Raw genomic sequence first — 15546 nt, 5'->3', positions numbered from 1 at the left:
GTTTAAAAGAAGGCCTGAGATTGGGACCATGACGCAGTGAGATGAGATACAGTATTGCCAGGGGTGGAGGAGTGATTCTGATTGGGACTACAGTGAGGGCAAAGGGTTATATTCCCCTCCTTGCATCATGGTCCTGACCCACCTGCCTGGACAGCTGGTTTTTAAAAAATCAATTTTGAAAGGGCAAATTGAACTCGATGCAAACCTGATATATAGAAGTTAAGAAGTATTTGGCTTTACTAAGACCAGTATTACCCTATCTGCATCGGTAACAGGATTTTTATGGACCCCATATAAATTGATCAACCAAAAAGCTTTGCTCAGAACCAGTCATCTAAATATCTCCTTGTATTGCTTGGATTCTGACATTCAGGTTTTTAGAAAATTCATAACATAGGGCAAGGTCATGAGTACCAGAGAGCAACTTGAAAGAGCCTAAAGATGGTATTAAGCTGAGAGCAAGTGAGGCTGTTCCCCACCACCACCACCCAAGGTTGCTGTGTATCCCCAGGCCTTAACAGGTTTGCTCCTGTTTAGGCTCCAGGCAACATGGGATGGGAATCTTGTACAGGGCTTACTGAATGGAATCCGGAGGAAGTGGGGAAGGAACCATTTTTTCCCTCCATATCCTTCCTCCATTGTGTTACAAAGTGCTAAAGACTGGCTGCTCGCCTTGAACCTCAGTACTTTATATGTGTGTGTGTGCGTGTGCATGGGGAGAGAAATCTGGACAGTGAAAAGGAGGAAATAAACTTTTAAACAATCCCCTTCTAAGACCTCCTCTGAAGCATGGGAAGAGATTATCTGTAACCATTTGGCACACATCCCACCACCCCGGACCACATCTCCTCAATGGAGGGGTGTGTGTGTGTGTGTGTGTAAGAGAGAGAGAGAGATACAGAGGAAAAAGACAAAATAAAAAAAATCATTCCTGTAGCACCTTAAAGACCAACTAAGTTAGTTCTTGGTATGAGTTTTCGTGTGCATGCACACTTCTTCAGATACACTGAAACAGAAGTTGCCAGATCCTTCTATATAGTGAGAAGGTGGGGAGGGGTATTACTCAGAAGGGTGGTGGGAATTGGAGATAGCTGAGATGAGCCTGTTGACGACTCTCAACAGGCTCATCTCAGCTATCTCCAATTCCCACCACCCTTCTGAGTAATACCCCTCCCCACCTTCTCACTATATAGAAGGATCTGGCAACTTCTGTTTCAGTGTATCTGAAGAAGTGTGCATGCACACGAAAGCTTATACCAAGAACTAACTTAGTTGGTCTTTAAGGTGCTACAGGAAGGATTTTTTTTATTTTGACTATGGCAGACCAACACGGCTACCTATCTGTAAGAGGAAAAAGAAACATCAGTCCATAAAGTAAATTAAGAACACCTCATTCTTTGCTCACCAGCTGCTATGAATGTTTGTTCACACAGTGTATGTAAACACACATGTTTCGGAAGTGTGCCTACTACTAGCCCTTTATAATATTTAGAATTCCTAGCGTGCACGTGTTTTACATGTATTACTTCTGTTGCATGCAATGCTGAAATTTTATCAGCAATAGAGATTTATAATTACATTTGCATAATGGCAAGGGCTCTTACTTTTGAATTATTTCCACCTCAGAAAAGATCACAAGCACTCACTTACAAGACGTTTGTTAGCTAGTTGGAAAACAAAGAGGCAGCTAAATAATAAATAGCATTGCTTAAAGAGTGGCAATGGGGTTAACTGGCAAGTGATTCTAATTTTATAAGTAGCTGATATGCTCCTTATATAGTATTTAATGCTCACCAGCAAAATAATAATGATAGAATTTGCTTTAATGCTATAATTCTTAAAACTTGGCATAAGAAAATAAATAAATGGAGGGAAGGCAATATTTTTTAATCCTTGATTTGCATTCCTTGGATTTGATTTTTAATTATTAGTTCACTGAATGGAAAATATGATCTATTCTTAATGCTCGGTTTTTCTTGGCTTCTTAGTGTTGCAAACCTGCTTCAGAGGGTGAATTTGATTGGTTTCCTTGCAGAAAAATATGCAGAAATGGCGTGACCAGCTGGATAATCAATATCTCCTTGTAAGGGGCTTACTAACCTGGCGCAAACGATAGACACCTGGAATTAAAGAGTTATGAGTCCCATAACGGAACCATCTTCACTTTTGTTGACCCCTAATTTTCTTCATTTCAGCAGTATGATTAAGAAAGGTGGCGTGCTATTACTGCTATTGTTTAAACAACTAGGAGTCAAAAATGGTTGCCAATCTGCTTCAAATTACCCAGAGATCTAACAGTAGATCCAGATCTACTATTTGTCTACCCCTGCTGTAGAAAATTCTCTCTCTGTTTCTGGGTTTTCACTTTTCCATGAATATCTGTATGGGTTTCCCTTAAAATTGCTCACAAACTGCTTATTTCTGGACAAAGTAATTTGAAAGATAATGTTTTGGAAAATACATGAGGGATAAACATACTTGAATTATCTGACCCCCCCCTATCTTTCCTGAAGATTTTAAAATAGATTCTGTATAGCCCACAAGAGATTACAGGTATTAACGTTCCTACTAGTTTGGATTTGTGATCTACTTAATCAGGCCTGAATTTCAACCCCCACCTGACATTATGCAGTGGGATATTTTCATCACTCCCTCCCTCCCTTTCATATATAGGTTACCTTATTAGCCTAGCCTTACTAACATGATGGTCTCTAAGTAGCTTATGCTCATTTTAACAGGGACTGTAATTAGATAATTGAATGTGTAGATTTATTTTGAGACATTTTCAGGCATAAGAAAGGAATGTAATTTAGAATATTTTATAAGAATATACATACATACATACATACATAATTTTATTTGTATGCTACCTCTCCATACTTCAAACCATACTCAGGGTGGCTTGCAATATGAAAAAATGCATAATTACAACATAGCCAAAGGTAGTCATAAAGAATAAATAGAACATAAAAAATACACAACCAAATTGAACAATTTCCATATAAATGATAAAATATAAAATAGATACAAAAAAAATAATATCAGTAAGAGCAGCAAAACCCCTACAATGCCCCAACCCAAGAGTTTGTTCAGCAACCTTAACTTTTGTAGCTGGCCCCAACAACATCACACATACCATCTCGGGACTATTTAATTGCTCATCGTCTAACATTGTGTATGCCATCAAATGCCAACAGTGTCCTTCAGCTCTCTATATTGGACAAACAGGCCAAACCTTACGCCAAAGAACAAACGGACATAAATCTGACATCAAGAATCACAAAACAGAGAAACCAGTAGGAGAACACTTCAGTCTCCCAGGACATTCTATACAAGATCTCAAAGTAGCTGTTTTACTACAAAGGAATTTCAGAAATAGACTGGAAAGAGAAGCTGCTGAATTGCAACTCATTACCAAACTTAAAACCATGGAAAGACCTGGTCTGAACAAAGACATTGGATTCTTATCTCATTATACATGACAAGCCATTTTTCACCTTCTCACCCCTTGCCTTTTCCTGTAAGACCTATTGCAGTCGTTAAGAGTCGTCAACAGGCTCATCTCAGCTATCTGCCAATCACCCATTCCCACCACCCTTCTGAGTAATACCCCTCCCCACCTTCTCACTATATAGAAGGATCTGGCAACTTCTGTTTCAGTGTATCTGAAGAAGTGTGCATGCACACGAAAACTCATACCAAGAACTAACTTAGTTGGTCTTTAAGGTGCTACTAGAAGGAATTTTTTTATTTTGTAGCTGGAGTCAGTCCTCCCAGACCCGGTGGAAAAAAGTCTGCAAATCAAGGAGCAGGTCTCCCTGCCAAGATGGTATCTGGCCTCTTCAGCATCCTAAACTTTTATAGGTGGAGTCAGTCAGGGCCCACCCACCCCCCCGCCCAGCCAAGTGGAAAATATAAGAACTGTTGTAGGGCTGTATGATATTCTTTCACTTGGAGTGGCTAGTGCCACTTGCTTGGAAAGGGATGGGAAAGAGACAGTGTCGCTGTGAATACCCTTTTAGCTCCAGCATTTTTTAGCCTGAGAACTAATAACCTAGATAAATAATACTGAGTTTATTAAGGGCACTCTTAGCCATTTTATTTGGACATTCAATAGCAGAATAATAGTGTTCCGCAATTAAAACTTGGAAAAGTTATATCAAAATTTTACAGCCACTTTGCTCTGTAGTTTGTATTTCATTTCCCTTTTTAAACAACCTTTAAATAGCCTGGGCATTTTCTGTTCCCTAGAGGGTTTTGGCAGAGGTCTTGGCCGCAGGGGTCACTATTACATAGTGAGTGGTTCAGCTAGTAGAGCATTCTGAAGGGTTTGCTTGCCTTGAGAAGAAAGGCCTTGGAAATGTTTTCTGTGTTAATTTGTGGGGGTAGAGGCTTGCACATTAGTTGCTGGGAAAATATCCCTTAAGAGACTAGGATAAACTCACTGTGGACAGTGATGAGCTCTTCTTTGAGGTCGTGATAACAGATGTATACATATATGGCACTAAACTGGGTCCTACCCTCCAGAGAAGGACAAAACAAGCTTGTTCCATCTTCCATGTGGCAGCCCTTTAGACATTTGAAGGGCTGTCACATAGAAGATGGAGTAAAGTAGAGAGGATCAGAGAACTCCATTTGGCCCCCAGGCCTGAGGTTCCCTATCCTTGACCCAGGCTGTCCCTCACTTCAAGTCTTCAAGCCAAAGCTGGACTGCCATCTTCTGGGAATGCTCTAGCTTGGACATTTGTGCCTAAGCCTGTCTGTTGTTATATTTTTGTTCTACTGGTTGTTGAGAAGCATATAAGATATTTGTTGTTTTTTTATAATAGGCTGCATTTTTATGTAACCTAGGTAGCAATTTATTTCTTTGAAGAAAGGGTAATAAATGTAAGTAAGTAAATGCAACTTTGCTTCTGTATATAATGGACGTTTCCATTCAAAGCACATTAGATCTCCCATTTCGTTGATTTTGCGCAATAATTTTTACTTTGAGCATACTGCTCCACTAATCCAAAATCAGAGCAGTTTCCATCTGACAAGCATAAACAAATAATTTCTTTATTTACTTAAAATGTGAAATTGCTCTAAATTGCAGTCCATAGTAAAGTAAATAGTATTTATTTGTTTGTTTGGTTTTTAAAAAAATGGTAGTATATGACAACAGACATATATTGCTGTATGTTGATATGGTGGTGTTTATTTCCATTTTCTTTCTGTTCAGTGGAATTTGAAGCCTTATCCTATACATGTTTACTTAGTCCTTTTGTCTTCAGTTGGATTTACTCACACGGAACAATGTATAGTATAGTAATATTTTTTTTAATCCAGAGATGTTTTGATGTGGCTGTACTACCTTGCATCCCCACAAGTAAAATGGTAGGAATCGGTTCTTCGGTAGTCTAGTCTCAGTCAGTGCCAGTGTTTGTCCATTCTTCATGGAGAAAGGGAGTGGCTTTGCTAGTTGTGTCAAAATAGAACAGTATAAAAGGTATCTGGCCTATATTTAGTTAGAAGTAAAAGAGGTGAAAGTCTTTCTAAAGACTGGGGTTACAGTATCAGGTAGCAATTTATATTATAACAGCTGAACGTATTTTGGATTCTTCTCTAGCTTCTCCTTTTCAGGATTCCTTTGACAGATGGTATCCACAGATGGATGTAACATTCTTAAGGAGATTATTCTTTTTACTCCTTTATCAGCTAGCAACTCCTACTACCACACGGGTCTAAAAGCTCTCACATGAATTAGCCTTATACTTAGCAGACTTTAATTATTTAATCTTTAAACCATGCTACAGACTTGTGTTAGTGGTATTAACAAGTTGTCTACAATACTTATATTTTCAATAACAAGGTTTGTATCCTAACCATGGTTGACTTACCAACCCAGCTTCAAAGTATACTTCATGCTACAGTTTTTCTGATTGTTTTTCTGTCTTCCTTTTCTTTTCCTTGCTACTACCAGGTTTTCTCTTGGAACTCTGTACAGTCTGGAAATAAATATTTACATGGGTAACTCAATTACCTTAATTCATTTGCCTACCTTTATCAATTCGTAATTCAGAGGTAGGCAGTGTAGGACCTCGAGTTTACATTATGTGTTCCACTCCCACCCCTGACCATTATCAATTCTGATTCGGGGTTATGGAAGTTGTAGCCCAAAACATCCGAAGAACAGCAGTTTGGGGAAGGCAGTATAGACTTTGTGTTGCCTGTTTCCCCTTTTATGATGTTATAGCAACACATCATGCTATAGTCTGCATGTTAAAAAATACATATCAATTTATTTATATGGAAGATTGTAGAAGCCAGGCATCCTATAAATTGCATTTTAGAATCTGCACCACAGTATGGAAACTGTAACTTGAAAGCCGTAATCCTTTAAATTGCTGAATCAAATGGGTGAATCCTCTGGAGCATATTGTTGGTGTAAAATTTCCTTTGAGGAATGCAGAGCCTAGCTTGAAAGACAGCAAGCAGGATGGCTAAATCAAGAATAATATTGGGCAGCTGTACACATTTGAAAAGCAAGAATACTCCCACCCTTGCAGCCAGGCTGTATAGATGGCTGTTATATGAAATGCAGAATGTTAAATCACAGAAGTAAGGTAAAGGACAATTAAGTCCAGTCGTGAACGAATCTGGGGTTGCGGCACTCATATCGCTTTACTGGAGCCGGTCTTTTGTCCGCAGACAGCTTCCGGCCAGCATAACTAAGCCGCTTCTGGTGAACCAGAGCAGCTCATGAAAACACCATTTACCTTCCCGCCGGAGCGGTACCTATTTATCTACTTGCACTTTGGCGTGCTTTTGAACTGCTAGGTTGGCAGGAGCTGGGACTGAGCAATGGGAGCTCACCCCGTCGCGGGGCTTTGAACCGCCGACCTTCCAATCAGCAAGCCCTAGGCTCACTGGTTTGGATCACAGCGCAACCCATGTCCCTGTAAAGCTCCTGCAGCCAATCAGAAGCCCCGTCAGACATCTGGGTTCCAAAGAACATTTGCAAACTGGAACACTTACTTTGTTTGTGGCATTCAGGAGCCAAAACGTCTGAGTACCAAGGCATTTGGGATTCAAGATACGACTGTATGGTGATCTTACATGATCACATACAGTAATGCTTTGAGTCAATTTAGGCTTAGATAGTGTGGTTATTTCTTGACTTGCATGTGAGAAGTTTTTAGAGCAAGGCAAAAAAATACCTCAAGGAAACTTCCTTCTAGCTCCTGCCTTCATAAAGGAGACTTGAGGGGCAAGTTAAGGGTTCATAAAGTGTTTCCCCCCTATTGCTGCCATATATTGCTGCTGTTTCCTTAAATTGGATTTTACGGTTTGATTGATTTTTTTCAATTGTCTTAATTGGATTTTATTGTTAATGGTGTTATGTTGATTTTGTAAGCCACCTTTGGAAGTTTGTTAGTAGAGAGGCATGATATGCATATTTTAAATATAATATTCATAAGTTTTGTGAGACCTCATTTCATTTAACAGGAGAATGGTTATAGCAGGAATTTGTAGAGTACTGCCTATGCCCACATTGCTAATGTGAAGCTCTTGGCAAGAGTAATGGAATTATTTTAGGACTTTAGGGTGGGGTTTGTGTGGTTTCAGTTTGATAAACAGCTTTTGTGAAAATGACAGACCACATTTTCTTTCTTTTTTACACATCATAACAAAATTTCCGTAAGAGCAATAATATGATCTTGTTTATGGTGATTGTATGGAGCACATGTTTTCTAACAAACTAAAGGAAATGGAAACTGTGTTTGACTAATGAAACTTAAGGTTTGCAAAATAAGTTTGTTATTTACTGTACTTTAAATTAGATTGGGAGACTTCTGAAAAAATGCAATCACCATCTTGTGGAAACACAGAATGGAAACGGAAGCCCTGCAAATAATTAAACATTGTAATTCAGGATTAGCTTTGATTAACGAATGGCGTGCTAACCTCCAGAGCCTTGGAATAGTATTCCATAATTGTTGCAATTTGTCATGTTTCAGCTGAAGATTATTTATCTCATTTCCTTACAATTGTCTACTCCTTGAGCTTTACAAATTGGATCAGCTGGTAACATGTTTACTAATTTCCCTTGGTGCTTCCTGCAGTTTTAAATTCAACCTGTTTCCTCAGAATGAATTTAGGTTACAATAGCACCACCCCTCTTCTATCAAACGGTATGGTTTTCACATGGCCTAATCAGTATTCATTGAGTTGACGTGGTGGTTGAATTTTGCAGTGCATTGCCCTACCTGATGATAAAATCTAAATGAGAATTAGAAAACAGTCAAGGATGCCACAGGCAACACTGACCTCTGTCCCTCTTTCCTTCCCTCCCTCCTCTGATGCCCTCTCACATCTCTGCTTCCCAAAGGTTTTTACAGCTGTTTGTTGCAGCAGCCTCTGGCTATAAGCTCCACAGGCAAATGGTCCTCTGGGGCTGACCAGGCTGTGCTGGTTGCCAGGAGCTGAGGCAGCCTCAGAGTAAGCAAGCAAGCGAGTGAGGGAACCCAGCCAGCCAGTCCACCTGCCCTTGCTGTTGGGAATGGATAGACAAGCAGTGGCGGGGCTTCATGCTCCAGCACCGGGGCCAGAGAGCAGGCAGGGGTAGGGCTGGCACACGTCCCAGGGCGGGGTGCGCCGTCGGCAGGGCGCCCAGCGCGGGCGGGGGGCAGACACAATGGAAACCCACTGGGATCGTACTGCTGGGGGCGGTGCGCTCCCCCTGCCCGCCTCTTCCTCCGCCAGTGTAGACAAGTCCCAGGCCCCTGTGGGGCAGGGTGAGGAGGCATAAAAAACAACAACCATAGTGTAAAACCAGTGTGATGGCAACAGGGGGCAGTAGGGGAAGTAGGCTGAACATTTTTTTCTGGGCGTTCAGAGGAGAGATCTCGATTCTGAAACTAGGGAAGTGTAGCAGGATGGAGCAAGGGATGCTAACTGTTGGGAAGACTTTGCATTTCATGGTATGTGATGACATCTAGAAATGTGTAAAGGTACAGGACAAATACGACAAATTATTAGGAAGTGGTTTGTGTATGTTAGTTTCTCTAACTCAAGATACATGTACATTTCCCTTGCTGGGCACAATTTTCCAGGTCATTGGTAAGGGATTCAAAAGTTATGTACATTATCTACCTCACTCAATTCTTATGCTCATTGTTACCAGACAAATGGATTTATAATCAGACTTGATATTCAACTAGGTTTTATGCAGAGTAGACCCATTGAAATTACCGTATTTTTTGCACCATAACACTCACTTTTTTCCTCCTAAAAAGTAAGGGGAAATGTCTGTGCGTGTTATGGAGGGAATGCCTACGGGTGGCATGCCTACGGATTTTCCTCCTCTAAAAATTACGTGCGTGTTATAGTCGGGTGCGTGTTATAGAGCGAAAAATACGGTATTTAATATGACTAAATTAGGTCTATTAATTCCAATAGGTGTACTCTGTGTAAAACGTACTTGAAAGCACCCCTGTGGGGTTTTTTTGAGTCAGTTTTTTTCTGGTAGGAACAATTATAAATAAGCCACAACTTTTGAATCAATTATCCATTATGGATATGGGTGCAATAAAAGTGAACATATATGTAGCTAGAATTATAGGAATGTCTATATATAACCTGCATCTAACAAAACTTCTCCTTATACTTTCCTCCCTTTCCCTTTTGTATATTAAACTAGGGTATTTTTTCAAGAGACTATTTTGTAAGTGCAGTGAAACATGACGAGGCATGCATTCCCTGGCCAAGATTTGTACAGTGTGTGTGTGTGTATTTTCATGAATAAACACCAGTAACTGAGTACGCCCAAGGCGTGCGTATGTTGGCTGGTGAATGTATATCCCGTTGTGTGTTATTGCTTGCTTTGTTAGCATTTTAAATTCATAAAGAAAGCCAGATACCATAAAGCAGATACTTCACTATTTTCAGAATAAAGTCTGGTCAGAAAAATTTAGTATTAAGAAAAGTACATGCTTTAGGAACAAATTTTATTTAATAATAGAATATTTTGCCAAAAGTTACATATGTAATATCACATATTTTTTCCCATGCTAGTATCAATCAGCATGTGTTTTACCTGAAATCAGAGCTTTCCAAACTGTGTGTTGTGACACTTTAGGGTGTCGGTGTGTTACACAAACTCTCGGAAAGGGGTTAATTTAAGCTCTGATTTGCTATTAAAACTGAATTACTGTGTTGCGAATTGATGCATGTCTAAAAAGTGTGTCACCAACATGAAACGTCTGGAAAACTCTGCTTGAGATAACCAAAGAGTAACCACAGACTACTTTTAAACGATTCTGTATTTCCTTGATGGAGTATTTATAAATATGTAAAATTTCTGAGGTGGATTATTTCTGATTAATAAGGAATAATCACAGTAAACCGTCTCTCTCCTGCCTATTGTACATTGTATAATCACCACAGCGGAGCCTCTGTGTCAGGCCAAATGCCCATCTAGTCCAGCATCTTGTTCTCACCGAAGCCAAACACACACAGCATTTTTAAACAGAGAAAAACAGTAATGCAAAACATCAAAATAACTGCAAATGATTAAGCAAAAGGTAAGCAGTATAGAAAGATGCTGTCTCTACCATAATTTTCTCTTAATAAATATTAATTTAAAAAACAAACTTCTCAAACTTGGAACCACACCTTTCTCCTGGCTATTTGCAATGACTATCCTTTGAGGTATGGGCGTGGCTTTAGGGAACAGCTCTGAGCATGCTCAGACTGCATTTCAAGGCGGCCTTTTCTAGGCCAATACAGTGAAAGCTAGTTAGCCCTCATAATAACAATTGGGGTGCAAGGTTTCATCCCGGGATTGCTTTGAAGGGCAGTCCAATCAATTACACGTTTTTTCTGCTTAGAAACATGTGGGAAGAACCTCTTTGCCATAGCTCTGATCAACCAGAAGGATGCTTCCAATTAATTGTGCAGCAAATTTTATTTAACGTTTTACTTTAAAAAAATAAAAATAAGGCATTTATGGAACTGCAGGTGACTTCTGAAGGATTGCTCTTTCTAAGGTTATGCTTATTGTGACACATGCAAGTATCATCTTTTTTCAAAAAATAAAAAAGTTGTTCAGAACTGTTGTTTTAACGTCATATGAAAAATTCAGTGCACATTTAAATTGATGATGTATTAATTGATAAAATGCTATATAATTAATTGACCTAAGATTTCTTTAATCAGATGATGACCCCTCAAAGAAATACGTTTTAGTCTCATTTGTCTCCAAAATGATACACAAATAATTTTGAATGCAAAATGTTTTATTACACTTGTCTCAATATAATGAAAAACAACATGGAATGACCCAAATAAATTTCTTTTACAGGGACATCAAACCAGACAACATCCTGATGGATATGAATGGACATATTCGGTTAGCAGATTTTGGTTCTTGTCTGAAACTGATGGAAGATGGAACGGTAAATAATAATAAAAACAAAGCTAAAATATAGTTTTAGTCACCTTCATTTCTGTCCCTAGTCTGCCACTACAATTTTTGATAATATATTTGATAATTTATCTGATATATTTCTTAATATATACAGTACCTCTGTAAAAATTATAGTTTTATGGTAATGTAATTACACATTTTATCTGGGTGACTAATTGATTAGATTGATTCACTTTTCACCATTATTGTCCATTAATGTTTAATAAATTTCATTACTTCAGTCCTCTGTCTATTTCATTCATTATAGCTATCTGTAATTATATACAGTATATCTGTAAAATAAATACATGACAGGAGAAGTGAAGCTTATTTGCTGTATCTTTTTAAATGCAGAATCTTACAGAATTTGGGGTATCCAATTAAATTTTACTCAAAGTGGACCGATTGACATTAATGAAAAGATTCATTGGCATGGAAGACTCCTAAAATGTTTGACATTGTCTGGAAGAAATACAGTACAAGACTATAGGAATACAGACACACACAGCATTTCACTTCAAGTGTTGGGAACTAAATAAGAATGCTGCTTTTAAGTAAATATTGTAATGGGGGGGGGAAATGTTTTATTAAAGACTTGTCTTGCCTGTAACATTCTCATGGCCTGCTGTCAAGCTACTTCCTTTATTTTCATCTCCTTGGGCAAATCACCACATGAAAAGAATGATTGATCTTACCTGAAGCGTAGATTTGATAGGTTCTCCGTCGCGTGACAAGGGGCATAACCATTCGGGTCCTCAGTAGCAGTATCAAATCAGAAATATATATATTCACAACAGTACAGAAACACACATAATATTAGAGATCATTTTAGTAATAGAATTTATTGTCTCTTCAGGTTCAGTCTTCAGTGGCAGTTGGAACACCAGATTATATCTCTCCAGAAATCCTGCAAGCCATGGAAGATGGGAAAGGAAAGTACGGTCCTGAATGTGACTGGTGGTCCCTTGGTGTTTGCATGTATGAAATGCTTTATGGTGAAACACCCTTTTATGCAGAATCCCTGGTGGAGACATATGGAAAGATAATGAACCACAAAGTGAGTGGGGCAGTATTTGTGAACAGTTGACCAGCAATTCTGCTCAGTGCTTTATTGTCCTTAAGATGTTAACATTGATTGTTTCACCAAGAGAATATATTAGCTTCAATAAACTATAGGCTTGGCTTTTAGCTGCTTCAATGCTTAGAGTACTGTCTTTGTTGACCTCAGATGTTCAGGTTTTACTTTATAATGATATTTTTAGCTTGGACCTAGTGGAAGTCCTATAATCATAGAATCATAGAGTTGGAAGAGACCACAAGGACCATCGAGTCCAACCCCCTGCCAAGCAGGAAATCACTACATATTAATATATTTTGGCTGTGTAACATTATTGGAAAGTGATTGGATAATTCATTGAGTAATGGAGTGCTGTTTGCTTGACAAAATTAACATATTTAACTGTAAAATAATAGCAGTAGAAATGAATTAAAGATACTGCCACTGTTTTTCCTTTAAGAAGTCCTACTAGCCACTGAGGCTGCATTTATAAACACATACATTAGTGAGTGGACCATGTGTTGTTGTCTTGGTTCAATTATAAAGAAATTGCCATAGAAATACTAGGAAATATGGCACTGTTCTATTTATAACACTGAACTGTTTTGTTTTATTTTATTTTATTTCACAGTATGATCCTAATTCTCCCATCTTTTTTTCTTTAAGGAGAGGTTTCAGTTTCCTGTCCAAATGACGGATGTGTCTGAAAACGCCAAGGACCTAATTCGAAGACTCATTTGTAGCAGAGAGCATAGACTTGGGCAGAATGGAATAGAAGACTTTAAAGGCCACCCATTTTTTTCCGGGATTGACTGGGATAACATTCGAAACTGCGAAGCACCTTACATCCCTGAAGTTAGCAGTCCAACGGATACATCAAATTTTGATGTAGATGATGATTGTTTAAAGAATTCTGTAAGTTACTCCAGAGCAACTTCTGCAAACTTTGATCTTCCAGTCCCATTTTTTGGACTGAATATGCCCAAAATACAGCATTTATATCAGATACTTTAGATTTCAAGAAGATACCTTACTGTTTTTATAGCCGAAAGAAGTACAAAATAAACCATAATTGAGGGGGCTTTCTGTTTGTTTTTTAAAATTTGTTTTTATGGTGTGTTAGTTGCATGCTGACTTGCAAAGAAGGCTTAAAATAACAATGAGTTTTTTAAAAAAAAGCTTTTCTGCCTTCCCAGGAGAGAAAGCATATAGCATATATAGCATATTTAAAAAATGTATACTTCATTTCACCATCTGGGTCCCAAAGCAGCTTACAAAATAAAAAAACAGAACATACAAAATATGAAACGTATATCAAACATTAGTAATTTAAACACCAGAGTCCCATTCTCTGGGATTCCATTCCTCCTGGAATTAAAAAATTTAACAAGGCACCTGAAACTTAGCAGGTACTTGCCTGATTTCTGTTGGGAGAGAGTTCCATAAAGTTGGTCCCACTACTCCCCATTGACATGCAGTCTTCAGGCTGCTTTTTCGCAATCTACCTCTCTACTTTTGATTGTTGAGTGCTACCGGGAATGAGAAGCCCTGGGCTAGAAAGGGGGCTGCAGTATCATAAAGGCCCAGGAAAGACAGCTGCATCAATTCTATGGTGCTTTTTTCAGCTCCTGGATGGTAACATTGCAACCACCAAGAACAGGGGAAAGGTACTGTTATTAATTTATATCCTAAGGCTATTTGCTGTTTGCCCTGGAAGAGTGCTCAGTTGATTCAGATGTAATATATCAGCTTTTGCAAACTAATGACATCAAATTTAACTTGCTTTTGTCCGACAGGAGACAATGCCCCCACCAACACATACTGCATTTTCTGGCCATCATCTGCCCTTTGTAGGATTCACATATACAAGTAGCTGGTGAGTAGAAGTCTTGGGTTTTCAAGAGACTTTGTATACTTTAATCTAGGAAAAGGCAAGTTTATCTTATTTACAGTTGTCACACAAAGCATGCATTCTAATGCAATGTTGATAACAGACATATTTCTCCTCCAATTCAAATGTAAACATGTAAAATATTTCTGTTTCCTTCCTATTGCTTGAACAATGGCTGAATACAAATATAATAAGAGGCTAGGTATTGCTTTCTTTCTTCAGTGAAGTGAGAAATAGTAGTTCGCTGGATCATAATGACACAACAAAATGTTCAGGCACAATTTATTTAGCTATGCGGAGAACTGATCATCTGATGACACACTCATAGGGCACTCATAGGGCAGAGCCTACACAGTAGGTCACGTCACTCACTACATTATTTAGATGTACACATAAAATGTTTTTAATATTGCAGTCCTATACAGGACGATTTCAGAAGTAAGCTCCATTAAATTCAGTGGAACTTTCTCTTGGGTCAGTGTGTGTAGGTTGTACTCAAGTTTAAGAATGTAATGTGTTTTCAGCAGTGTTTGGAAACACTGTACCATACAGGTGCATTCTTCAGGATGCCATGACTGGTGTGACTGCTGTTGTGAATACATGGAGTGGCAAATCAAAGTTTGCCACTACATAATGTGTGAAATAGGCAGAATCTGTACCACTTTTTTAAAAAATGTGTATGATGCCTGTATTTTAGAGTAATTTGCAAATGTTGCATGCAGTTTTTTAAAAAACGAATTAAATTATCGTAATGTGATAAAATAGTTGAACTGCTGGAATAATGAGTAAGTTGGCTTTTTCATGTTTCTATCTTCGCAGTGTCCTTTCAGACCGCAGTAGTCTAAGATATGCAGCTGGGCAACGGGCTATGGATCTCGATGCCAACGTTCAAAGGACACTTGAGGATACCTTAGCAACAGAAGCATATGAGAGGCGAATAAAGCGCCTGGAGCAGGAAAAACTTGAACTTAGCAGAAAACTACAAGGTATTCCTATAAGAAGGATCTTTAATCATTTACTTGAATTAAATTCATTTAATATATTCATTGGATAAAATGAATATATTACCCATATATAACATGAGTAATAACTTACCAAATTTGCCATAGTCACAGCTTAGTAAAAATGATCATTGGAAGCCAGTTGAAG

The 15546-nt window shown here is 38.5% G+C and overlaps 1 protein-coding gene across 4 annotated transcripts in view; it reads left to right on the top strand.

Annotated features, from left to right (window-relative positions):
- The window catches only part of CDC42BPA (CDC42 binding protein kinase alpha), a 157404-nt gene that overhangs the window by 63859 nt on the left and 77999 nt on the right, over window positions 1–15546 (top strand). For all 4 annotated transcript variants that reach the window (XM_082214792.1, XM_082214791.1, XM_082214790.1 and 1 more), the window contains exons 6-10: window positions 11345–11438; window positions 12306–12506; window positions 13173–13421; window positions 14303–14382; window positions 15217–15383. In XM_082214792.1, the coding sequence (XP_082070918.1) occupies window positions 11345–11438; window positions 12306–12506; window positions 13173–13421; window positions 14303–14382; window positions 15217–15383 (791 nt within the window). The remainder of the gene's footprint in view (window positions 1–11344; window positions 11439–12305; window positions 12507–13172; window positions 13422–14302; window positions 14383–15216; window positions 15384–15546) is intronic.

This window comes from Podarcis vaucheri (genome assembly GCF_965113315.1).
Source record: "Podarcis vaucheri genome assembly, chromosome: 3".
Lineage (NCBI taxonomy): Eukaryota > Metazoa > Chordata > Lepidosauria > Squamata > Lacertidae > Podarcis > Podarcis vaucheri.
The sequence above is the reverse complement of the archived record's forward strand: the minus strand, read 5'-3'. Positions and strand labels throughout refer to the sequence as shown.